General features: G+C 40.0%; 1 protein-coding gene across 6 annotated transcripts; it reads right to left on the bottom strand.

Moving 5' to 3' along the window:
• Positions 1 to 175: 175 nt before the first annotated feature.
• trim33l (tripartite motif containing 33, like) lies at positions 176 to 21589 on the bottom strand. Of its 6 annotated transcripts, none has more exons than XM_058391385.1 (17): positions 21088 to 21587; positions 18410 to 18486; positions 15765 to 15903; positions 10128 to 10245; positions 8732 to 8848; positions 5812 to 5926; positions 5317 to 5460; positions 5044 to 5155; positions 3294 to 4846; positions 3123 to 3183; positions 2981 to 3011; positions 2775 to 2892; positions 2361 to 2560; positions 2035 to 2137; positions 1816 to 1884; positions 1575 to 1709; positions 176 to 657 (listed from the first exon to the last, which is right to left on the bottom strand). In XM_058391385.1, the coding sequence occupies exons 1-17, from the start codon at positions 21284 to 21286 to the stop codon at positions 424 to 426; spliced, it is 3525 nt and encodes a 1174-aa protein (XP_058247368.1). In that variant the 5' UTR covers positions 21287 to 21587; the 3' UTR covers positions 176 to 423. The 6 variants fall into 6 exon arrangements, with proteins under 6 accessions (XP_058247368.1, XP_058247363.1, XP_058247353.1 ...); XM_058391380.1 differs by having other exon boundaries at positions 2775 to 2895; XM_058391370.1 differs by having other exon boundaries at positions 177 to 657; positions 3123 to 3186; positions 21088 to 21586.
• Positions 21590 to 27587: the final 5998 nt, after the last annotated feature.

Here is a 27587-nt window from a genome sequence, read left to right on the forward strand (position 1 = left end):
GTAGGCGTGGTTTCCCACCAAGCAACACGGTGTACTAAGAATAGAGAAAATCATTCCCATGGTTCTTATGTTTATTTCATTTTTATTAATTAAGGGTCTTGTCAATGTTACACTAAAATAGACATGCTACATAAATAATGTAGGCAAAAGATGGATTTAGCATGTAGAAAAATTTTTATTTCCTAATTAAACAACAAAAAGAAAAATAAATACACCAATATACATGTCGTACATTCAACCTGTCAGTTTTTAACTGGTATATATTGGTTTGATTTGAAACTCTATACACATAGAAACAGGTTCTTCTGCAAGTCAACAAAATGTAGAACCTAGGCTTTTATTCCCTGTGGCAATCCAGCTATCATACATCATAAATAAAACTGAAAAACTAATCCTCTTTCCTTCCAAAATACTGCAGTTCCTTTATGTATCCTCGCTGCGGGACTTCTTTGGAACTAGAGTACAGTTTGCAGCTAAAAATGCTCCCATCCTCTTTAAAGTATTTTTGGCCTTTTGTCGGTCTGGCTCAGTCTCTGGTGCCCCCCTGTGGTCTTCACTGCTCAGAGGTCTCAGCAGAGAGGCATGGAGGCTTTTCCCAAATGATATGCTCAGTCTCTGCTGGAATGAGCTTTGAAGCTTGAAAACCAAGTCTTTTTTCTGCACAGAAATATTTTGAACATGTGATATGAATGAAACGGATTCAAATTAGTATTTATCAGCACGATTCATTTCTATAGCCTATGGTCATTAATAAAGCTTATACACCAACCAGGCATGACATTATGACCACCTGACTAATATTCACAATTTCTGCCTAGTCAAACTCGCTCAAATCCTTATGCTTGCCCATTTTTCCTGCTTCTAACACATCAACTTTGAGGACAAAATGTTCACTTGCTGCCTAATATATCCCACCCACTAACAGGTGCCATGATGAGGAGATCATCAGTGTTATTCACTTCACCTCTTACTGCTCATAATGTTATGCCTGATCAGAGTATACCACAGCATTGTTTATTTTTAACTGGTGTTGCATTTTTATGTACTTCTTCCGATACTTTTTCAGCTCAATAGTAATAATTTACACAGAGATTAGTATTGTGGATGTTCCACATAAAATGATTTTTTGTTAAATGTGCATAACACCAATATGGTTAAGATTTCCATTAAAAGAATAAGCATCATTTAGAATTTGTGGAAAAATTCACCAGTGCCAATGCAACAGTCAAAGGTAAAACAGTTTATTTAATTTTTTCACTACAGGAATGTTTTCAGAATATGTTCCAGTTTTTTTTGGAACACAATGCTCTGTGTTGTCTTAGTCTTATTAGAGACTAGAAAAAAAACTGGTGATGTAGTGACTGTTTATAGCTGTTATCAGATAAGTGATGCACCTAACCTGTTCCATAGATGTTTCAAGAAATTAATCATTAAACTGACATTCTTTAATTAAAATAAATTATAATTAGCAAACAGCTGTATTATAACACCAGAATACTTCAAATCATGCCGTTACTACTGGAAAATTATCAAATGCTTTACACACAAAAGGCCTCATAAATATATTTTCTTACCTTGGGATTTAATGACAAATTGTGAAAAAGCGCCCAGAGGTCTGAAACCATTTCAGCTGCTGAGCGGTATGGAGGGTTGCATTTTCCCAACAGTCGTCCAATAATTAAGCTAAATTCCACACAACTTGCAGGTTGCTTTAGGGGTAGACAAAACAATTCTCAATTGGCAGGAAAGTATGTAAATGACACATACAAATCATATGACAGTTGTGAGCTTAAATAAGTGAAGCACCGTTCATACCTTAATACATCTGTAGAGCAGGTAGCTATGTTCTTCACACATAAGAGTGAGCAAAAGTTGTTCACAGCGCTGGGAGAAAAAATGAAAGGGAAGGCTTGAGCAAAAATTACATTTATGTATGCATTTAATTTTATGACTCAAACACAAATTGTTAATTTGTGACAGTTGGTGGTTTTGAGTGTTTGTATTTAAGTATGTGGGAAGTGTTTAAAATTTTACTCTCTGGTCCGGGAGACTTAGGTACGGCTCCTCAAGTCTGTTGCACCTGAATGGGTCAGTATCATCCAACAGATCCTGGCACATGGAGCATACCCACATTGCACTGTACAGAACATAAAAAACGCAATTTTTTTGGACTAAATAACTAGCTTCTTAGAATTTGCAAAGCACATAGCACTATGAATCAGTGAAATGTCACTCTGCTTTGGGCTTGAAGCATCTCTTAAGGTTGCTGTAATTAGCATTCATAATAAGATGCCATTACTAGAGCCTTTTAAATACTGTAAATCTATGGATGTAACCCTAGAGCAAAATGGTCAACATACGTGGGATTGAAAATAATTGGTGGCACGTGGCAGCTGGTGTGGAAGGTTCTACTACATTCTGCACACTGCAGTGAGGCTCCGGCAGAGAGACACACAGCACAGTCCAGTACATCAACCTGCAGAGAACACTCAGAACTGCCAGACTGTGAAGGTGAAGCAGCAGCTGGGGGTGCAGCTATCCTGAAACATCTCTGGATTGACTGTAAGAGCAGCATGATGAGCTTAACGTTGACTGAAATTTTGTTTAAGAATAATGTAGAAGTATGTGTTTGTGGCTGTATCCAATCTGTGAAATTAATTCATGATTGCAGTGATTACACTCAGAATCAAAGTCTATCACTTAAGGGGAAAAATGTATGCATGAGCTGTGCTATAATATATCTTTACAAACACACAGCTGAATGCAGGGCATACCTGGTTTTCTTCAATCTCCTGAAGCAAAATTTCATCCTTTTGGCTACCGGGAGCTATTTGAAATCGAGACAGAGAAGATCCTGAGATCGGCAACCGGTCCAGTGATACAAGCAGAGTCCTGCTAAAAGAAGATAGTAATTAGGTGCAAGGTGGACATGCTTGTCAAGAGCTTTGTCAAAAATAATTCTGACAGAAAGCAAACATACTTATTGCTGTCCTGTCTTAATACGGGTTCCTCTGAAAGAAATTGAAAGAACAAGAAATAAAGATAAGTGCAGCAAAAAAACATATACCAATGAAAATCAGATTTTTTCCACTGATAGTGGTATGTATGAAAAATAGCCTCACCCTTCAAGTCATCCATCCCTTTCACCGATTCAGAATCACTATAATCAGTATTCTCCTCGTCCTGCTAGAAGAACAGAAAAAAATTACTTAAGTCAATTAAAATGGCTATTACAATCACATGATTCAATATTACATGCTGCCTTAAAAGAAGTTATTATTAAGATTTATAACCTTTGAATTATGGACAGATGCATGTTCTAAGGCTGATCTGGAGCAAACATCCTCAGGAAGCACTTTTTTTTCACCAGAAAGAATCTCTCTGAAGGTTGATGGCAGGCCTATAAGCCAGTGCTTAGTTGAGGGGCTTTCTGTGGAGGCTAGAGTCGATATACTCTTGAGTGGCAATTTAGATTGCTCTGCCAGGGTCTGGTTAGTAGGGCAGTCCTTGATCGAGGAAGTGGAAAGGGGATGCACTGCTGAGTCTTCTCTGGCTCTTGTGTCTTTTTCTGGCACAGTGGAAGTAGGTAGATTACTGTCTGACTCCTCAGCAATGGGAGAAGACCTGATGTAAACACTCATATCTCCCTCACAAACAGAATCAGCCAGAGCCTTCACTGGGAGCTCACATTTTGGCATTTGGATCGTCTGAGTGCCACACTCTATTAGACCTGCATTACTGTGTGCACTGGGAATTGGAGCAGCAGGGAGTGGAGGTGTGCTTGGCGCTGGGGGTTCCACATCTTTATTACTACTGCCTGGAACAGTGGTGAGCCCTGGAACTGGCTGTGGTGCACAGGTAAGAGTGGTGCCCTTATTTACAGTCAAGACAGGAATGTAATGGTAGAATTTCCATTCTTTTCTGGAGTTGAGAGAAGCAGTGTCGTTTGGTACTTTGGTAAGCAGAGTGAGTAAACGACTGGATTGAGTACCAGCAGACGGAGAAGGCTGCACATTGACAGTCTGAGTAAAAGAGACGGCTGGAGAGTAATGAAGCAAATTGTTGGTGGGTGCAGTTTGAAATGGGAAAGCTTGACCAGAAGCTGTCTGAGAATGAGGAATGCTTTTCTGTGTTTGTTTAGATGAAGAATTTAAAGTAGATGGCTTAGGGTTAGACATGGCCTGACTAGACTGAGCAAAAGGAGCTAATGTGATAAGAGAGGGAACAAACTGGTTACTGCTAAGAGAATGGTTGGCTGTGTTGGTTATGCTACTTGAATGTGAAGACTGGGTTGAGGATGTCTGGACTAAGACAGGGGGACAAGAAGTAAGGCCAGGAAGAGCAGCGAGGACAGCACCAGAATGAGACTGTGGTAACAAAACCTTAGGAACAATATTACGTTGAGGACGATTTGAGGGAATAATCTTTGAAACAGTCTGGTGAGGCAGACTTCTGAAGACCTGCCGCAACTGTGAGGCTTGAGGTGGCACGGGCGCAGGTAAATGCTGGCCCGTCTGTGTAACTACATACTGACTCATATTGCTCTTAGTGTTTTGGGGAGGAGCAAAGGTATGGGAGACAGAAGAACTAGAATGGCTCATAGTGTCTATTAAGCCTTGGGTGGGTTGCACTGGTTTTGATGAGCCTGACTCAAACTGTCCACACTGAGGAAGATCAGAAGCAGCCTGGGACATTGAAGATGCTGTAGCCTGAGTAGATGTTGCACCAGATTCTGAATTTAATCCTGAGGACCGTTTGTCTGTATCTTTGGGTGTATTTTTAGGTTTATTGCCATTGCTGTATTTTCCTTTGGCAGGAGGAGGAACTCGGGTCACCTTCAAAGTGCCTTGAGAAAGAAAAATAATGAATAAACAAACAAATAAAAAACAATTTCTAACCCAACTGAATCAAAAGCTATACATGAATGCTAATTTTACCAAACCAAAGTTTAAAGACTAATAGCCAGGGTTAACATACAAGAAAATACAATAATAATGTTATGTTTAGCAGAGATAATAAACATTAAAGAAATTAATTGCTTACCAAAATTCTTAATAATATTGCATATGTGTTCATTGAGTGCGAGCGAAAGTTGAATCACGGTATCAGGCAGATGTTTTTTCTGTGACAGAACCCTCTGTGCGCATTTCTCAATCTAATGAGGAAGCAGAGATGCATTCTGCCTAAATTCAACATCAGACTATAAAAAGACACCAAGTTCACTAGCACATTTTCTTTTATCCAGTTAAGAGTCACACCAGGCACTTTTGTTTTAATGTAATAGTCAAATCATGGTAGAATAAAAAACATGCTTACTTGTATCTTGTGTCGTAGGGCACAGTGCCCCTCAGTGCTCAGTATTTTATGAAGGAAGGCAGTGATGTACTCTTGACTGTCCTCCAGCTTTTTCAGACTCATCATAATCACCTTCAGACTCTTCTCCTCCTCATCACACAAACCCTTTAAAGAACCAAAAATGCCAAATGATTTATTTGAGCTCTGCATTAGAGTTTCAGTCTGTCTCTCTCTCTCTCTCTCTCTCTCTCTCTCACACACACACACACACACACACACAAAATCCAGGAAGCACAGTGTCCTTAAACAACTGTCTTTGGCAAATTCACTTAAAGATAGCTATGTGATGTTTAGATTATGTAAATACACTGAATAATAGAATCTTAATATTGTATTATATTGTTTTTCTAGTTCTTTGACCAACTGAACAACTGACTGCCAGACTGAATGAGCAACTGACTAATTATGTTGAAACATGAAAGGTGAAATCAGACGCAATTATAGAAGTGCAATTACCACCAATTCCTTAGACAGTTGTTGACATCGTAACACCAAAGAAATATACAGGGAGCGTAGCACTCTTTGCAGTTGCTTCTCTGATGATGCTTTTAATTCCTTTAGGTCATTCAATCTACCTCAAAAAAACGTAAAATTAGTTGACTGGTAATCATTTTTTGTTATTCAAAACATTTCCCAAATTGACACAAGCATACATGATAACAAAGCTCATAATCATTCACAGAGTATTCTCATATCTCTTCCAATATTTGTCTAAGATGGTTTTGCTTTAAGGCAAACCTTTTTATGACATGTTAATCATTTAGTGTTCAGTCAGCAGCCTGAAAGAATGTGTTAATTACATTATAAGCACATAAATACAATAATACAGTATTTATACAATAAAACATATGTAGCAAGTGTTTTCCCTATATTACTTATTATTTACTTGACCACTTTTTGTTTTTTCACCAAAGCACACAATTTTTAATATTAAAAATGTATACATTTGATTCTGTGGAATAAAGCTGATCTACATCGATCAGGCATAACATTATGAGCACTTGTTGGAGAAAAAAATAATATACCCAGCTTTGAATTATATACCTAGCTTTAAAAGTAGCTTAAGTAATAATTTACTCAATGCTCTAAGCTCTGACTTAGCAATATTCTGCCTAAGAGTAGTGTGTATCTATCAAGAATTATTTAGCCATTGATTAAGTAGTTAACTTTGATTAATAATAACTATAATAATATAATATAATATAATATATATAAGATATAGCCTCATAGTCTTTATAATAATCATGCAGAATTATTAATGGCAGCATGCTAGCGTAATAACCACACTGGGACTGAAGAAACAGAAAAGAGGAGAGATTTATTGAAACATTAGGAGTTACAACTCAGTCAGCCAGCCTATCCAATGGGATCAGTGGGACCGGAGGGTCAGTTGTAGAAGACGGAATCTCGGGATCCTGAGGAGAAGTTGGAGAGTAATCAGTGGGAGAAGTTGGGGGCGAATAGTCAGGAGAAGACTGAGGAATATCATGAACACTGTAAGGCATAGGCACAAATTCAGGAGAAAGTTGGGGAATGTCAGGAGAATTAGGAGATGAGGAAGTGTCAGAGGAAGAATCATTAGAGGAAGTCTCAACAGGGAAATCCTCAGTCTGGATGCCCTGGGAGGTGGTGCGTGTCCAATGCCAGTAGAAGGTCTGAGTAGACTGATCACAGGTTGTGGGGTGAAATTGGGTGCTCTGATCAAGACAGACGGTATCTCTCACGATATGGTGAGCGAGGTAAGGAGACTCAGGAATAGAGGATTCAGATAGGTGCTCCAGGAAACCAGTAAGTTCAATGGCCAGACAGGATAGCTGATACTGGCGATAGCGTCGCAGAGCACCCCTGGGACTTCTCCGGAAGATAGCGCGGCGGGCTGACTGAGCTAGGAAAAATAATGGGAAATGGGAAGAGATGAGTGAAGATGAGTGAAGTGCATATTGCGTGACTATGTAGTCAGCAAAAGAGAGCGTGTACTAAGGCAAAAGGAACACCGTGTGGGAAGTAGGCCAGGTCACTGTGACATGACAGTGATAGGCGGGTAGAGGAGACAATAGCATTGGAATACTAGCAACCAACAGTGATGAAAAGAGAAAAGGATATGAGGCAGCTTAATGGCACAGCTTATTTTAAAAATAGTAAATAAAACTTAGATCAAGTAGGTAGAGGGAAAAGTCATCATGACATGGAGGAAGAGAGCAAGGTACTTACACATTGTTGTGGAGGGCAACGCGCGAGGTCAGGATGAGCCGAGGAAGCACCTTTAAGAGGTGACGGTCAAATGAAGTCAATAAGGAAGTGGCGCCTATAAGTAAGCGCCAATTTTTTCTAAAAATTGTTGACTTAGCCTAAAAATAAGGGGAACTGGAGAGGAGGAAAATTGACGTCATCGAGGGGAGGATGGTATCAATTTAGGGGCGGTATCGGGACAAATGCGAAAATAATGGGAACTGGGAAACGTATGTAAACTAAGGAAGGAGGGACTAAAGTAGCCATACACTGAATATAATGGGAAATTGCTGGAAATATTTAAATTAGAGAAAAGGAGGCGCCCCGGGGCGCCTGGGGTATAAGTAGAGGGGACTTTTTCGGGGTTGGAGAGACCAGCTGCTCTCTTCAGATATGCATGTTGTTGACTGCATGGCTGAATAAAGAAACCTGCTTCTTCTCATCTGTTGACTGAGATCTCTTATTTCGGCTAAGTTTTATAGATTGTGGAGGTCATTGGGAAAGCTAAGAGAAATAGATACAAACAAAAATTCCACCCTGTGATATGTCCACTCGGAGGGGGCTCTGAGTTCCGACACACTGACAGGTTAAGTGAATAACACTGATGATCTCCTCATCATGGCACCTTTTAATGGGTGGGATATATTAGGCAGCAAGTGAACATTTTGTCCTCAAAGTTGATGTGTTAAAAGCAGGAAAAATGGCCAAGAGTAAGGATTTGAGTGAGTTTGACAAGGACCAAACTGTGATGGCTAGATGACTGGATCAGAGCATCTCCAAAACTGCAGCTCTTGTGGGGTGTTCCCGGTCTGCAGTGATCAGTATCTATCAAAAGTGGTCCAAGGAAGGAACAGTGTTGAACCGGCGACAGGCTCATGGGTGGCCAAGGGTCATTGATGCATGTGGGGAGCGAAGGCTGGCCCGTGTGATCCGATCCAACAGACGAGCTACTGTTGCTCTAATTACTACAGAAATTAATGCTGGTTCTAATTGACAGGTGTCGGAATACACAGTACATGATGGGTCAGAGCTGTTTTGACAGCAAAATGGGGACCAACACAATATTAGGCAGGTGGTCATAATGTTATGCCTGGTCTGTTTATAATGACAATGACATCATATAGAATAACATAATACTAAGTATTACCTTCCATCCAGATCCTGCATACTGGACCGCACACCGTTTTTCTGCTCACAGATGTTGTCCAGCAGCTTCATGAGCTGTTCTTTATGAGAAAACACTGCTTCTTCCAGAAACAAAAAACTGACAAATAGACAAAAAAAGTAGCAGCAATGGATGTGCTAGAGATCAGGCATGCCATACCACAAACCATCAAAGAGGATTTTAAAGAAACTTGCAGTCACAGCTGGCCACAAAAAAACATCAACAGACCACAACAAGAAAAAAACATGCTTAAATGTCCTAAATGCCCTTTTCCACTTCTGTGAAAATCTCAAACCTTTTTTCCATGGAATCTTGAATCACTCAGAATCATCATATCTAATAGCCTGAAAATTTTAAAACTTTATTACACAAATCTGTCACTTCTTTTAGCAAACAGGACTACGGCCATAGTTTTCATGGACTGGACCTTTCTGACTCACTCTGTATGTCTTACAGCTGTTGAGACTTGGTAAGCTAGAGGGGAAATCAGCCAGAATTATGAGTCAAAAACTGACGTGTTTTTAAAACAAAAGAGTTTTTAGTGATAGTCTTTCTTGCAGATAACCTCACATAAGCTTCAAGTGGTGGTTTATGAGCATCTCAGACAGAAAGAAATGAAGTGTCCTCGCAAACCCTTTATTGACCTTTTTGGTGTGGTTTATGACTTGATAGGAAAGGACATACATTAGATGTTAGGTTACAGAAAAGTTCTTACACCATCTAATCATGAAATTTCAGTTCTGGGGCCATACTACATGTGAATATAAGGCCACCTGACTGGCACTGCAGCTGAACTCTGTATCTTGCATTTGGTAAGACCTATAAGATGGCTTGATCATGGTCAATGACAGATAATCATATACAATCATATATTATATATTGATATATTTCATAATACCTTTTCCTCACCCCTTTCCAGTATGATCTGCAGGGTCTCATGACTAGGGGATCCTGCAGACTTTATGTGAATGTGATCTTTGTGTCAAGGTTTCTCCAGCAGGTATTATTTATTTTATTATTGAATAATTTCACCAATTCCCATATTCCCCTATAACATCTAGCAAACAGGTGAGGGCTAACACATGCTTTTCCAGAGATTTGTGAAACTGAGTGCCCTTAAGAGATGAGAGGCAGCAAAATATTATTATTAGTAGTAGTAGTAGTAGCACAGTAACAATTATTTTATGAAGTATTCTACAAAAAAGGTATAAAAATAAAAAGGTAACATGCACGGACACTGTTCCGTGATAGTACATAATAGTTTTTGTTGCTGAGTGTGGTTTAAACAGTTTTAATAAGCAAACTGTTTCACTAAAACCTAAGAATTCTATTAGATGAACCATATCATGCACATTGCAAAGATGTTTCCAAAGAGTACCTGTGGTTTCTGTGGTCAATCAACTGACAGTCTCTACAGGTGAGCTGATCACAGGTGACACAGAAGAACTTGAGTTGCTCCTGTTTGTGTGAAGTACAGCGCAAGCTTGTACTCAAGCCTAGAGAAGAAAAATATATAAAGCAAACAAACCATGTTTAATTAAATCATGAGCTTTATTAAATATTACCCTATTAATACCCTAATACAGTACATATTAAATATCACATTACTTTTAATCCCTTCAATTTTCATTTTATATACTTGAAGGCACTCTTAGAAAATGTACAATTGAATCAGTTTTTATATTCACCAAACCACATACCAGTTTTCTTGTTTCTTTTATTTACTTATACTTATATACAGCAGGACTGAGGTTAAATGGCTGACTTGTTTCAAAGACACATTAATAGATTCACAAGAAAGTTTCTGTAGGTTTAGAGTTGTGCTTTGTGTGCTAAACATTGAATATTCTGCTATTCAGAGCATTGAAATGACCAGTGTGTAGTCTGTCTGACCACATTCACTAAGATTCCTTGAGTAAGACTCTAAAGAAAAGAGTTTTAGTTTTTAGTCTTGACTCACATCAGGCACCAGTTCGAGTCTGTGCTATCCTAGACCTCCAAATGTGTGTATAATAGAACACACCAGTGGTCATGCCATGAGCCTACGTTTGAGGCACAATGACCCTGAAAGAATTCTCGGGTTTGATTCTGATCAAGAGGAAGTCTGTGTTGAAGAGGAAGTCTTCTGGAGTTTATTTAGAAACATATGATCATTTATAACACACAAAAGAGGGAGTGAGTGAAACAGTTTGTCTATATTGTACAACAGCATGTCATGACTTTTAAATTTATATGGTTATTCAAGTAAAGATGACAGGGTCACATATGAGAGCATGCTAAATACATACAATGTATTACAACCCATATTACAAACTAACCAATGCACATCTACCAAGAAAACCTATGCAAATGTGTGCACTGAAAAATCCTGTTAGATCACAAGGCACACGAAGAAATGTTTTCTACGGTTTCCACCGGGATTTCTGTCCAATAGGCTCTCTGTAGATGTTTAGGCCCTAGTTCATACGTACAACATAATGCAAAAATGAGATGTAGATGCCTAGTAAAGTGCTAATGTAAAGGAGTACCAGATAATATACAGCATTATTCCATTATGTATAATTATACTGCTTCAGAATACTAAATAATACTAAATAATTGAAATATAAATTATATTTCAAATTCACTTTCAAATGTAAACAAATGACCGCTGTGGTAACTTTTTAAAAAGAAAAGCTAATCCTTCTGACTCCACCACCACATTGACCACGAGAGCCAAGTCAAACAGATTAAAAGTAAAGAAAAAACAATTATACAAACTGGATAAAAGCAGATATATAGTTTATTGCAATCAGCACTTATTATACGTAATTACTTGGTTAATTGAACATCTTGACAACCTCTGGCTCTCAGCTCCTATCCTTATATTCTTTCTTATATTCTTATATTATTCTTATATATTATTCTTATATATCTTATATTCTCCTATCCTTATATTCTTCTATTCCCTATCTTCCATGATGACGTCAGCTAAAACTCTCTCTCTCTCTCTCTCTCTCTCTCTCTCTCTATCTATCTATCTATCTATCTATCTATCTATATATATATATATATATATATATACATATATACACACACACATATACAGTGGATAAAAAAAGTCTACACAGCCCTGTTGAAATGCCAGGTTTCTGTGATATATATATATAAAAAAAAATGAGACCAATATAAATCATTTCAGACCTTTTTCCACCTTTAATGTGACCTGTCTATAACCTGTACAACTCAATTGAAAAACAAACTGAAAACTTTTAGTGGGTGGAGTAAAAAGAAAAAACTAAAATAATGTGGTTGCATAAGTGTGCATACCCTCTTATAACTGGGGATGTGGCTGTGTTCAGAATTAAGCAATCACATTCAAACTCATGTTAAATAGGAGTCTGTGCACACCTGCCATCATTTTAAGTGCCTCTGATTAACCCCAAATAAATTCAGCTGTTCTAGTAGGCTTTTCCTGACATTTTCATAGTAGCATCTCACAGCAAAAGCCATGGTCCGCAGAGAGCTTTCAAAGCATCAGAGGGATCTCACTGTTAAAAGGTTTCAGTCAGGAGAAGGGTACAAAAGAATTTCCAAGGCATTAGATGTAGCATGGAACACAGTGAAGACGGTCATCATCAAGTGAAGAAAATATGGTTCAACAGTAACATTACTAAGAACTGGATGTCTCTCTAAAATTGTTGACAAGACAGGATGAAAACTGGTCAGGGAGGCAGCCAAGAGACCTACAGCAACATTAAAGGAGCTGTACTAATTTCTGGCAAGTACTGGCTGTGTAGTACATGTAACATCTCGTATTCTTCAAGTCTGGGCTATGGGGTAGGCTGGCAAGACAGAAGCCTTTTCTTACAAAGAAAGACATTCAAACTCGGCTAGATTTTGCAGAAACACATTTGAAGTCACCCAAAATGTGGGGAAATGTGTTATGGTCTGATGAAACAAAGGTTGAACTCTTCAACCATAATTCCAAAAGAAATGTTTGGCGCAAAAAAACAACACTGCACATCACCAAAAGAACACCATACCCACAGTGAAGCATGGTAATGGCATGATCATGCTTTGGGGCTGTTTTTCTTCAGCTGGAACTGGGGCCTTAGTCAAGGTGGAAGGAATTATGAACAGTTCCAAATACCAGACAATCCTGGCACAAAACCATCAGGCTTCTGCTTCATCTTTCGGCATGACAATGACTCAAAGCATACATCCAAATCAACAAAAGAATGGTTTCACCAGAAGAAGATTAAAGTTTTGGAATGGCCCAACCAGAGCCCAGAACTGAATTTGATTGAAAATCTGTGGGGTGATCTGAAGAGGGCTGAGCACAGGAGATCCCCTCAGTGATGCATGTGGGGAGCGAAGGCTGGCCCATGTGATCTAATCCAACAGACGAGCTACTGTTGCTCAGATTGCTGTAGAACTTAATGCTGGGTCTGATAGAAAAGTGTCAGAATACACAGTGCATCGCAGTTTGTTGCTGCATAGCCGCAGACCAGTCAGGGTGCCCATGCTGACCTCTGTGCATGGCCAAAAGCGGGCATGTGAGCATCAGAATTGGACCACAGAGCAATGGAAGAAGATGACCTGATCTGATCAACCACGTTTTCTTTTACAAAACGTGGATGGCCGGGTACGTGTGTGTCGATTACCTGGGGAACACATGATACCAGGATGCACTATGGGAAGAACGCAAGCCGACTGAGGCAGCGTCATGCTTTAGGCAATGCTGGGAAACCTTGGGTCCCGCCATCCATGTGGATGTTACTTTGACACGTACCACCTACCTAATCATTCTCATTCATGTTTGAAGAGACATCATGTTTGAGACTGTTCTTTCCCTTATTATATTTTAAGTTTATAGCTAAGGAGTGCATTCTTGCATTACATAGCTTTGACCCGTTCTGAGCTTGACTTACTTCAAGCATTTATTCACGTGCTTCTACAAAGCATGCCCTCTGATTTCCTTTTCTCAAGGAACCAACACTACTGTGAGCGGTCAACCTGCCCTTGACCTCAACTTCAACTTTATCAGAGCTACTGTTGATGCCGCAGTTCAAACTGCACCTTTTTATGACAAAGGTTGCCAAACTAATGCTGTTACTGTTACTTTGCAGGCTGCTCAAAGCCTACTCATGCTTAACAGGTGCACTCAATCACATCAGTCTTGTAAAACCTTACACTATTACACCAGTAAACATACACTATATTGCCAAAAGTATTCGCTCACCTGCCTTGACTCGCATATGAACTTAAGTGACATCCCATTCCTAATCCATAGGGTTCAATATGACGTCGGTCCACCCTTTGCAGCTATAACAGCTTCAACTCTTCTGGGAAGGCTGTCCACAAGGTTTAGGAGTGTGTTTATGGGAATTTTTGACCATTCTTCCAGAAGCGCATTTGTGAGGTCACACACTGATGTTGGACGAGAAGGTCTGGCTCTCAGTCTCCGCTCTAATTCATCCCAAAGGTGTTCTATTGGGTTGAGGTCAGGACTCTGTGCAGGCCAGTCAAGTTCATCCACACCAGACTCTGTCATCCATGTCTTTATGGACCTTGCTTTGTGCACTGGTGCACAGTTGGAAGAGGAAGGGGCCAGCTCCAAACTGTTCCCACAAAGTTGGGAGCATGGAATTGTCCAAAATGTCTTGGTATGCTGAAGCATTCAGAGTTCCTTTCACTGGAACTAAGGGGCCAAGCCCAGCTCCTGAAAAACAACCCCACACCATAATCCCCCCTCCACCAAACTTTACACTTGGCACAATGCAGTCAGACAAGTACCGTTCTCCTGGCAACCGCCAAACCCAGACTCGTCCATCAGATTGCCAGATGGAGAAGCACGATTCGTCACTCCAGAGAACACGTCTCCACTGCTCTAGAGTCCAGTGGCGGCGTGCTTTACACCACTGCATCCGACGCTTTGCATTGCACTTGGTGATGTATGGCTTGGATGCAGCTGCTCGGCCATGGAAACCCATTCCATGAAGCTCTCCGCGCACTGTTCTTGAGCTAATCTGAAGGCCACATGAAGTTTGGAGGTCTGTAGCGATTGACTCTGCAGAAAGTTGGCGACCTCTTTGCACTATGCGCCTCAGCATCCGCTGACCCCGCTCCGTCAGTTTACGTGGTCTACCACTTCGTGGCTGAGTTGCTGTCATTCCCAAACACTTCCACGTTCTTATAATACAGCTGACAGTTGACTGTGGAATATTTAGGAGCGAGGAAATTTCACGACTGGATTTGTTGCACAGGTGGCATCCTATCACAGTTCCACGCTGGAATTCACTGAGCTCCTGAGAGCGACCCATTCTTTCACAAATGTTTGTAAAAACAGTCTACATGCCTAGGTGCTTGATTTTATACACCTGTGGCCATGGAATTGGAACACCTGATTCTGATTATTTGGATGGGTGAGCGAATACTTTTGGCAATATAGTGTAGGTGCTGTCTGAAACCACTTATGATGTCTTCTCGTCTTTTACATTTACAAAAACTCAAGCTGGCTCAAAAATACTACCACACCGCTCTTATGTAAACAGCAGAGCTTCACTAGATGCCCTTCCCAATATGTGCAGGACATAGAGCTGAATCTGAAGCTATTAACCATTGGTTAAAGATGCTTAAATTGAAGAACATTTTTTAAAATCTGTACCATATATGAAGTCAGAATTTAGGTCTGTGTCCAATCAATAGATGCAAATAAACAGCCTTAAACAAAGTATTTTGTTAACCTCAGAATAACTGCAAATTGAAACGTGCTGAAGTTCAAAGCCTCACTTTTTCCCACGGTGCAGATATTTTGTCAAATGCTATCAGATCCTTTACCACTGAAATTACAAGTGTGCAAACTATTACAAGATTTTAGACTTTCACTCTAGTTTTACAAACTACTCTGCAAAATACTTGAAATACACGTCACAGTACCTAGTTCACCTTATCAACACCTTACAAAATGTTCAAAGCTTGTTTTTTTCAGTAAACAATAAACTCTACATGAACACAGTTTGAATCTACAGACCTGATTGTGGTTCCTGTGGTATCACTGTATGGTTGCGCGTCACCTTCACACGCTGATGAGCTGATACACAATCTGAACACAGAGCTTCCTCACACTCCTGACACCATCCAGTAAGGGCAGATTCTTCACATCCTCCACACTACAGACAGACAGAATAAACAAACAACTGAATAAATACAACAGAAACTGAAAAAGAAAAAATGAAACTGATTTTAAGCAACCTTCTCCTTCACAAGCAATTCACAGGAACTATTAATTTACATCCGGATGAGGTCATTTACTCACACCGCAAACAGTGCTTTCTGATACTGTGATGAGGCAAACCTATAACTAGGTTGTGCTTGGTGGCTGGAGAATCAGTTAACAATTTTAACAAATGTTCTCAATTTCTCTCTAATGCAAATCAAAAGATTGAGAAGATCTACATTACACAGCCAGGACTCCCCTACTCCTCCATTGTCACATCCCTCAACCATAGCAGCAGAAAGAGATCTTGCAAATCATCAAGTCTTGCAATCCTGCCACCTTCCCTCTGGATCCTTTCACTAAGCTCCAGACCATCTCGCAAGACCTCCTGCCTTTCCTCACCACAGTCATCAATTGATCCATAGCATCTGGCCATTTACCAGTGCTTGCAACCTTGGGGTAACCTAGTACAATCAACTGCCCTTTTCCTCCCATGTTGCTAATGTCACATGCTCATGTTGGTTTCTTCTGTACAATATCAGAAGGATTCTGACATTTTTATCCACACATGCTGCTCATGTGCTCTTTACGAGACTGGACGACTGCAACGCTGAACTGGAAGGTCTACCTCTTAATGCAAATTGTCCACTTCACATCTAGACTCTTCTTTGTTCTGGCACCGAGGTGGTGGAATGAACATCCCCTAGATGTCAGTACAGCCGAGTCACTGGCTGTCTGCAAATGATGGATGAAGACCTACCTCTTTCTGAAACATTTAAACTATCTCTTATTTTCCCTGTTTGTTTTATGTATTGTTGTATTTAAAAACAAAAAAATAAAAAATACCAACACAGCTTTTAGGCTGATGGTATCCTAAGTCTGTGACCTACTGAACCAGTGTTCATTTATTCATTGATAGGGACTTCAAAGCACTCTTGTACGTCGCTCTGGATCAGGTCATCTGCCAAATGCCAGAAATGTAAATGTAAATCAATCGCCAATTCACAAACATACCGTGACTTTTTTTTTTTAATGACAGATAATTGGAAATAAACTGATATTAACATTTATCACTTTGCCCTCACAAGCAACAATGTTAAATGTTTATTAACTTTGAGAATCACAGTGATTAAATACAGTGGTACCTCTGTCCTTGACCACCCCTGTGTTAGAATTTTCAAGTCAATTTGACCTCGGTGTATGAAATTATTTACGGTGTAAGACTTGACCGCCAGAAATGCCGGTTCTTGTTTCATACAGGATTGCAACGAATATCAACATTTCAAACAAAATTCGAACGGATGTTAATGTGAACTGTATTTTCGACACAACTTTTTAGTTTCGTTAAATATTTTTCTGTGTTTGACCCGACCTGAAAAGAACTATTTTGACCGCACACGCTTTCCATGGTGTACACAATAGAGATGAAGCAGTTTATGTGGGTCATCTGTTCTGAAAGCCCAGTGAGCAACAAAAAAAGAGGTCAAAAACGACCAAGAGAAAAAACACCAATTGCCCTCTGTCATAATGGAAGGGGACTCCCCTTCCAAGATGTAATCTCTCTTCCTCCTCCTCCTCCTCAGCTACTTCCGTATGCCCAAAAGTCTTCAAAATTAAGGTAAAGTGAGAATTGTTTTTAATAAATGTGCATTCATTTGTGCTTATATTAGAGTTATTATGATTTAGGTTTAACAGGTTTGTTAATTATGTGTAAAAAGGCAGGAAAATGGTTTAATATGGGGAATTTTTGGAGGCCTGGAACAAATTAATTTGTTTTACATTATTTCCTATGGGTTAAAAATAATTCGGTTTTCAACCAAATCAGTATTTGACCAGACTTTTGGAACGAATTAAGGTCAAACACCGAGGTACCTCTGAAAGTGAAGCTTACCAACCTCATTTTATACACTTTAACTTTACTGTCTTCATTTTACTGAAATCTTTTTCTTTTTCCCTTTCTTTCTTTTTCTGTTCTATGCCTCAGAATTCTTTGCTCCTTGTTGATCCATTTTGGTCATTTGACAGTAGCAGACTTCCAGAGTAATCTCAGAAGGTAGGCAGCCGATGTCTTGATATAAATAATATAAAAAAAACACATTTTAGAACTAAAAAAAAGCCTAAAGTTTAATAAAAATATTTCCTTTCAGTATTTTTATAACAAATAAGCATGACAGCCATGCTTTCGAAATATGCTTTTCAAGACGTTTTCATTATCTGAACGCATTCTTTAAAATACAAAATATTTTATTCACAGTTCCAGTTTAACTACAACTTTAGTTTAAAAATGCTGCATGTAGCTTTGTAATGACACTTAAATGCTAGTGTTATCTAATATTAGCCACAATAACAGTTCTTCTGTGCTTTTGTAATGCACCAGAATGTTTATTTAAAAATTTTCCAGAAGACAACATGGATATAGAGGCACACTGAAGACCCTTAAATTGAATGAATGAGCTTACCTTAGGGGCAGAGTCCTCAAAAATGAAGCAATCTGTAACTTCAGACGGGTAGAAAGACTGGCCACACACTGGACATTCTAAAATACGAGAAAACCAAATAAATGACATGATTGTTTAAACTATTCAAACATGTTTTCAGTATTCAGTACAACAGCACACCTCTTTGTGTGTTATTGCTAAAATATTTTATGCAAACTTGTTCAAACATGCAAATGCAAGCATGATGGAATTCAGCCCAAAACTTCCTGCATCAAAAAATACTACAAATATGAGAAGAAAACCCAACCATGAAAAGGATTCATTTAGATGGTGAATTAGCGACACTTCTCCTGGTCAAGTAATGCAAACGAAGTTAATACTAGAAACCATTAAGCTTTTTAGGTCAATTAAAACTATTTTGTTTATTGCTACCTTTGTCATAAATGGCCAAGAATAATAATATGAACACTGCTTGCATACTACTTAGCCAGATGATGAGCACTTGGTGGCAGCTGAAGGGACCCAGTGACAAAAATTTATCAGATAGAGATTGTGATGTTTCACTTGAAATTCTAGTATCAAACAGATGGGATGTAAAACACAGAAGCCAATCTGTGAAATTCAAAACATAACACTTGATGGAATTAAATGCTTTATTTTAGCAGTAGTAAGTCAAGTTAAGATTCAACTATGTTTGCTGCAGCTAGATGTTTTAAAATAACCTGCATTCTTCACAGTTTTTAGCACTTTACACTATATAGCAAACAGGTAGCAGTTCATCACCTAAAACTCACCCATTTCCAACTTGCTATTTTATAATCATTTAACACACACCTCAGTCTGATTTAAACCGATCCATTTTATTTTTCCAAGCTGCTTTCTGGACTTTAAAATTCCAAAATTCACTGTCCACAATTTTCAGATCAATAGTATTGGCCTGGCCAGAAAATTCTTTGCATCTACCATAATGAAAATGTGACTACTGACATTCAGAATATTACAGATATAGTACATAGAATACTATATTTTATTATATGTTTATTATGTCTAGTATGTTGTATTATATTCTATTTTTTTCTAGAATTCATTGTTGCACTGTAACTAAAGAAAGCAAGTCACAATAATTCATACATTAACATTAACCATCCTGTTATGTTCTTTTCTCAGGAACAAAAATAATGATCCTGGGGCATGTTTAATTATCCAAAAGTGTCAGAAACCAAAAAATCCCAACACTTGATGTTTATATCTCATTATTAACTCCATTACTAATTATTTCAATCAATATTTAGTGCACTGGTATTCTTTACATCTCACAGATCATGGCTCAAAGACGATAATTCACTTGTTTTTCATAAGAAATGCATGTTAAAACTTTCTATAATGTACATTGTAGAGAACTACATATAAAATACAAGTTTGACATTTTTTGTCAAAAGTTTGGACACACCTAATTCCATGGTTTTTCCTGATGTTTATTTCTATCTACATTGTAAAACAATGCTGAAGGCGGCCGAAATACACAATAATGTCCTTTGAACAGTTGATATTGAGATATGTCTGCTACTGATGCTCTGTAAAGCCTTCATAACGCCTCTAATCTGAGGTGCTGTTAATTGGTGATTTCTGAGGCTGGTAACTCTAAATGAACTTCTCCTCTGCAGCAGAGGTAAATTTTGGTCTTGCTTTCCTGGGATGGTCTTCATGTGAGCCAGTTTCATCATGGTGCTTGATGGGTTTTGCAAATGCACTTGACAATACTGTTCTTGCAAGAACTATTCCAGAACACCTGACCTTCGTGTCTTAAAATAACAACTGACTGTTTTTTGTTGTCATTACATATGGATTACTTAAGTCCATGTGTGTTATTTCATAGTTTTGAAATCTCCAGTATTGTTCTAGATTGTAGAAAATAAATCCCTAAACAAAAAACACTGAATTAAAAGGTGTGTCCAAACTTTTGACTGGTAGTGTACATGTATGATCTGTTGTAGCTTAGTGTGTCCAACGTGTGTGTATTGGAATGTGACAATATATGGCAACGTGAGCTGGACCTAGACAGAGTGAGGCCCCACTGTTCGCAGAGTGTAATGTTATGTAACGATAGGACTCCCATATGCAGAGAATCTTTATAGGTTTTGCCCCTCCCCTGCCGAGTGTCCACTCAATGTGGGTGGAGTTTGCCCACGGGAACAGAAAAGGTTCCAGTCACAGTCACACTGTACAGATGAGGTCAAGAGAATAGGGAGTGTGTGTTTGCAAAGAAACAAATAGTATTTGACAACCTCTGACCCCTTTTAGCTTCCACGTTGACCCGAACAAATATGTGAAATGAACCATTTTCATTTTATATGTTGATTACACTAATTAAGCCAAGCAGAAGTTGTTTCCTACCGAAAAAAAATACTTAACTTTTTTTTTTTAACTTAAAATGGGTAATTTGGCCAGCAACATAACACGAGGGTTAATTAAGAACAGACACAATAACACGTTAATTAATAACAGACACATTAATTAAAAAACACAGTTAAATGAATGTAAAACAACAACACAAGACTATCTAAGCCATGTGGTGGCTTTTCTAAATTGTTTTAGAATTGAATGCTAGACATGGAGTTTTAGAGCTGGTTACTTTCTAAACAAAAGCTTAGACAGAAATAATTAAGAATCTGTGTCAATAACACGAACATGATGTTTACCTCTGGCGTAGTTGTCCACGCTTGTGTTTACAGAGCACGCTTTACACATCATGTGGAGGCACGGCAGAAGTTTGGGCTCTGAGCTGAAACTCAGCTTTGTTCTGCAAACCGCACACGACTCCGCTTTCTCCACAGCGAGAGAGGGGGAAGAGTTTGCGAGCTCTTTGGGAGCACTTACATATTCTCTTCCTTCCTCCATTCTCTCGGACACCGAAAAACAAAACCTCCGTAAAAATAAACCACCTCCAACACGTTCTTATTTAAAGAACGCTCACTCCACTGTAGACCGTTGTAAAGTCATGTCTTCACACCTCCGCTCCCGAAAACGGTTCTGTTATCTTGCTGAAAGTCGATGCCAGCAGAAAATAGTGCTGATGCTAGGTTTAACCAGTGCAGGACGATGCTTCTTAAATCTTACATTAGTCCGCTGAATTACAGTGTTTAGTTTACAAAAGTACCTTCCGCGCAAGATTTGCAGCGCGCATGCGCACCATTCTTGCTCATGCGTACATCTTGCTTTCTGTTTGCGCCGAAGTCCGGGAACTACAATGGGCGGGAATACGTCTAAGCAATCAGTTAATCATGTTTAGCATCAACCAGTGTTGCCAGATAAGGCGGTTTTACGCCCAACTGGGATTCTTTTGGTTACGTATCAGCGGGAAAAAGTGCATTGGGCGGGTTGATAAAATCTGGGCTGGTTTTCGATGCAACTGGCGGGTTTTTATTTTTGACTATGAACATGATATTTTATTAGTTTTCTGTTCAAACGAACTATACAATAAAGTGTAATATGTAATGTTTACGTTTTAAGTAATGGTTCAATTAAGCCTGTAAGGTTCAGGAGGGTGTTGTCCAGTCACTCTTGATTAGCGGCTTGTCTTTGTATCACAAAGTTATTAACTGTTATGACTGTTTGTTATTGTATTAGTTATAAAAGTATGCATTTTGGGCTGGTATTTTTTTTAAATGGGCGGGTTTTAAGCTGTAGTTGGGCTGGAAATCTTCAGTCTAATTTGGCAACCCTGGCATCAACCAACAATGTGACTGCTCATATCTAGTGGTTTATTTTTTCTTTCTTTCTTTTTTTGGTTGCACTGATGAATAAACTGATGGACTTCACTTTTTTTTTATTTTGCAATGCAATTTTTTGAGTGACAGGCAAAACCTGTTATTACATGAGGCATCTAATGTGGATCTGAAGTCCCTTCTATTTTTCCTGGCGCTATATGGCACCTCCTTCTATTAAATTGCATAGCTCCTGGCAATTTCCCATTATTTCTAAGTTGAGCCCTTAGGATCCTTCAATCCTAATTTACATCCTTCTCAGAATCCCCCTAATGTCCTGACTAAACATGACACACCTCTCCTGTGGTGTAATGTCTTGTACTTAGAATTCCCCTTATTTTCAGAGTTATCTGAAACCTCCCTCTTCCCCTATAACCTTTTATGGAACTTCCTGTCTTTCTGGTTAGCCCTTGATTTAAAAAAAAAAAAAAAAAAAACTGCACTGAAATATAAGTGCACTACTTGCTTTACCCTGCACATTCAGCTCTGAGCGCTTATTTCAGACAGGAGCCTCACAGATTACTTTTGCACCCAAAATGTGTAAGTTCATTTTAGCTGCCCTTCTCAATTTCCATTTTTAACCTCAGCTCTAGCCTAATATAGCTCATGTAATATGATGCTTGTGCCAGCAGCTGCTATTCATGTGATATGGTCTCTTACCCTGCATTTGCATTGATTGCCAATGTAGTGAGTGCCTTGCCTAGTTTTTCCACACCTGTTCCAGTGGTTATTCTTCTAGTTCTAGACTTTAATTCTATTCAGGCTGGTTACAGGTTTTATATATATATATATATATATACATTTCATATCTAGCACAGTCTTCCGGAATCATGGGGTCCACTGCTTGCAAATGCTCCAGCAAACAATCTACATACACCCTAAGGCATTACTGCTACTTCCAACTCTCCTACTTGGCATTTCAGTTCTTCCACTTCCTGGAACATCTGTGCGACTCTGTTCTCCCTATTCACTTCCTGTTCAAAACATGCACTGGCCTTTCACTCATGATGCATCTACCCAAAAAATGCCTACGCATACTAAATTCAACTCTCGGGCTACTGAAACTGACCAGCTCCATACCCATGATCCCTCTAGCCATCCATGTGATTGTTATCCATGCGATTGTTATGAGGTTTAAAACCTGGAAGAACGCTTCTAAGCACTTTATAAGCAGCATGCTAACAATGCTACCACATGAAGTAACGTTCCTCGAACCTTACCGAGCCATTATTGTGGGTTACTCTGATTGTGGATTACTGTGTATGGACTCTCGTTTTATGTTTCTGGTTATTGAGTTTTGCCTCGTGTGATTTATTGGTTTTGTTTGCTATAGTGTTTCGCTTTTCCGGTTTTGACCTTTTGCTTTCGTTTTCCCATTAATGATTATTGCCTGTCAATTTGGATTGTTAAATAAATATTCACATATGGATTCATATAGACACATAGATAAACCAGGTGTAATCTATGAAATTAACAATATGTACATTATAATTATATTACACAGAGAAAATATTATAATTATATTATAGCAGAATGTACAGGATGGAGCAGAACTGCAAGGTGGTTAAGTGTAGTGAGACATGAGTGTCCTAGTGGTGTAGTGTAGAGTTCAGAAGGTTTATGGTTGTAGGGAAAAAAACTGGCCCTGAACCTGCTGGTTCTGGTGCGGATGGACCTGTATCTCCTCCTGGACGGAAGGAGGTTGAACAGATTATGACTCGGGTGGGAGGAGCCCTTGATGATTTTGTGTGCTCTGTGCAGACATCTACTGTGGTGAAGAGATTCAATGGCAGGTAGTTGGGTGCCGATGATGCGTTGGGCGGTTTTTACCACCCTTTGGAGTGATTTCTTTTCACACACTGTGGAGCTGCCATACTATGCTGTGATGGAGCTTGTCAAGATGCTCTCAATAATGCAGCTGTAAAAGTTGGTCAGGATCTTGGGGAATAGGTGAACTTTTTTTAGTCTTCTCAGGAAGTAAAGACGCTGTTGCACCTTCCGAACCAGAGTTTAGTTTTCTGATAAGACAGATCCTCAGAGATATGGATGCCCAGGAACTTAAAGCTGGAGACACTTTAGACCCATTGATGTAGATAGGGGAGTTGCTACTGTTAGATTTCCAGAAGTCCACAATGAGCTCTTTGGTCTTCGTGGCATTGAGGGTGAGGTTGTTCATGGAACACCATGCTGACAGGTTTTGGATCTCCTCCCTGTAGGCCGATTCATTGTTGTTGCTGATTTGGCCAACAACTGCGGTATCATCTGCATATTTGAAGATGTTGGAGTTTTGCTGTGGAACACAGTCATGGGTGAACAGGGAGTAGAGCAGTGGGCTCAGCACACAGCCTTGTGGAACGCCAGTGTTCAGGATGAGGGTTGAGTATATGTAATTATCCAACCTTACAGACTGAGGTCTATTAGTTAGAAAGTCCATAATCCATCTGCATGTGGATGTGCAGATACCCAGGTCACTGAGCTTATCGATCAGTTTACTAGGGATGACTGTGTCAAAAGCAGAGCTGAAGTCAATGAACAACATCTGAATGTATGTATTGTTATTGTCCAGGTGAGTGAGAGCTAGCAGTGGATTTGGCATCCTCAGTCGACCTATTCAGGCGATAGGGAAACTGGTGTGGGTCCAGTGTAGGTGGGAGACACACTATAAGGTGACTTAGAACCAGCTTCTCAAAGCACTTCATAACAATGGGGGTGAGTGCAACAGGGTGGAAATCATTCAGGCACTTTGCAGAAGAATGCTTGGGCACTGGGATAATGGTTGTAGTCTTCAGACATTTGGAACAGTGGCCTGGGCCAGTGTAGCAAATTTAGCTCAAAATTTAAATATTTAAGTGTAATTATAACTGGTTATAATTAATTATAAATATTCAAATGGGGGTTTTAGAACTAACTGTCAGAGAATCAATAACACAACTATTTGATTTGTTCGTCCAGCGAACAGACCGTATAATTATGTATTAATTCCAGGGAAAGTTATCTTCCTGGCCAAGAAAGAATAACTACTTTATAAAGTACTAGCTGTAATTTAGCACGTAGCAAGAGCAATGTTCAGGGACCCCGAAATTGTGAGCAAAGCACAGAGACAATCACTCATGAATAAAATGCATTTAATAAAACAAAAACACACAACACATACTAACTATGACACACATACATAAAAGACAGGATAAGGATTATAGAGAGGGGATAAGTAGGCAAAGAGAGATTGAGATTAAGGAAGGGAATACAGAGGAAATCAGAACGAGAGAGAGAGAGAGATAAGGAACTAGAGAAGAGATGAAATATGGCAAGTTTCAGATCGAGTTTTGATTACCACGTGTGAGTAATTAGGATTCGCCTTAATCAAGGGGCTTCAGCTTAAAATTGTGGATCTAAAATAATTAGTAACTTTTTCTTGCATTGGTTCATTGATAAGAGTCCTGATGTAATGGATCAAGGAGGTTCGGAGATTCGAAGTCCTCGGAGTAAGCAAGAGTTTCTGCTGGAACGAAAAAGGTTTCGGTGGTGCAAACAAAGTTCTTCGATTGAAGCTGCCGGCAAAGTCTCAGAAGAAAGTGAAAGTCTTGTCCCGAAGAAAGATCGGAGTCGAGTCGGGCGATGATAGAAGAGGTCGTGCCGGGAAGAAAAGGTGCACGGGGGCCCCCCCCAACCCGCAGAGCGCCGAAGCAGAGCTTCATGCCCCGAAGTAGGCCTGTCGGAGCTTGTTGAAGTAAGCCTGTGGGGTTTCTAGTTTGCCCTGTTTTAAGTCCATGGCTGCAAACAGTCCATGTTCTGACTCTGGTTCAGAGAATTCTTTAATTAAAGCTTGTCGAAGTTGCTGGTAGTTTGCAGTGATCGTTTCTGGCTGCCGGTCTAGGAAACTCCGCACCTCCCGGCTGGAGGTGATCCTGAGGAGGTAGAGCTTGTCTCGTGTAGTCATATTGGTCAAAGTTTGCAAATGAAAATCAATGTTCTGCAGGTAGGCGTGGACGTTATGGCCTCCCATGGGGTTTGGCGTGAAAGTGGGAATATTCCTAGCCAGTTTGTCCAGTTCCCTCGGGGCCACCCTGTGTCCGGGATATGGGGTTTCTTGGAAGGGCTCCCACCCTTTCTGCTGTTGGGGTTCGATGATGCTAGCAGGTGAGGTCTTGAGTAGGGGGCACCCACCCCCCCCTTTGGACAGGAAATTCTTGTCCCGAAGGGTGGAAACCCTTTGAGGTTGAGGGAAATTCTACGGAGTGCATTTTCCTTTCAGAGTCACCTTGCAACCTATACGCATGTTTTAAGTTCCCTGTGCGTTTGTTAAATTCGTCCTTCAAATGGTCTCTTTGTTTTGACAGGGCATTGATTTCGGCCCGGGCACTTTGCAAATGGCCCTCGTAGGCCGTAGCCCTGGCATCTCTTTCTCTCAGTTCAGCCTCTGCCCTTTTTAAAAGGCCCTTGGCTCGCTGGAGTTCCTCGCTGAGCTCCTCTCACATGTCCTTTTCCTGTTGCTCGCGCTGTGCTGTGTTCACCTGGAGCTCGCCCAGGGCTGTCTGTAGTTTCGCTACTTCCTCCTGCAGCTCTGGTTCCTGTTCACCTGCCGTCCGATGTCGGTGCTCCATTTTGGTCGTTAGCTGGTCCAGTTGACCGTGAGCAATTTCCAGATTCCTCTGAGCCTCTCCAGCTTGGATCTTTAATGCTGCTGATTCTTGTTCCAGGCAGAACATGTTTGCTTCACCCCCCTTTGCCTGGAGGAAGAGGTTGTGTGCCAGAGATCCCAGAATCTTGGCCAGCTCCTTGTGGCTGTAGTCATGCGTGGGATCGCGGGCCATCAGGGCACTTAAGTTGTCGTCCAGCTGCTCAGGGCTCAGGTGTTGTATGTCTCTCGCAGCCTCAGGTAGGAGGGCACCCGTCATGGCGTTCAGCCAGGCCTCTAGTCGGTCCCAGTGTGCATCAAGGCTTGATGATCGAGACATGCTGGCTCACTGTTGGGGAGAGAGAAGAGAGAAAAAACGGTGCGAGGACCAATGCAATTCCTTGCCGTACTAGTGATGGTACTACTCGGCGAATATATATATATATCTGATAATGGGCACAGTTAGCCCTAAGAATTAAGGCCGAACGTGGGAACTAGGTCAGGTTGACGGCGTGATCACCTAAATACTTTGGGTTTTCTTAGATCACCAAATTTTACCTTGATGATTCTCACACATTAGGTTCCCGCACAGATACACAGAAAATGGTGAAAAATAAAGACCCAACTATTTAAATCAGCAGGGGAAGAATAGGCCTAAGCCTGTTAACGCTGTTAGGGTTTAGATCTTATAGGAAAGGGGTTGCTGTTGGGGTGGAACTTAGATTGTTGACCTTGCTCGTGGAGTGGGAGCAGCTGAATACCTTAAATTTTGTGAGGAAAATCAGCTAATCGCCTTTGGACTAGTAGCAGCAGGACAGTA

This window comes from Hemibagrus wyckioides, linkage group LG01 (genome assembly GCF_019097595.1).
Source record: "Hemibagrus wyckioides isolate EC202008001 linkage group LG01, SWU_Hwy_1.0, whole genome shotgun sequence".
Lineage (NCBI taxonomy): Eukaryota > Metazoa > Chordata > Actinopteri > Siluriformes > Bagridae > Hemibagrus > Hemibagrus wyckioides.

Coding starts and splice junctions, on each gene's coding strand:
- trim33l (XM_058391363.1), bottom strand. CDS start 21,286: ATGGAGGAAGGAAGAGAATATGTAAGTGCTCCCAAAGAGCTCGCAAAC. Junction 5,156..5,316: donor CCCTACGACACAAGATACAA/GTAAGCATGTTT, acceptor CTTCCTCATTAG/ATTGAGAAATGCGCACAGAG. Junction 3,012..3,122: donor AGGGATGGATGACTTGAAGG/GTGAGGCTATTT, acceptor AATTTCTTTCAG/AGGAACCCGTATTAAGACAG.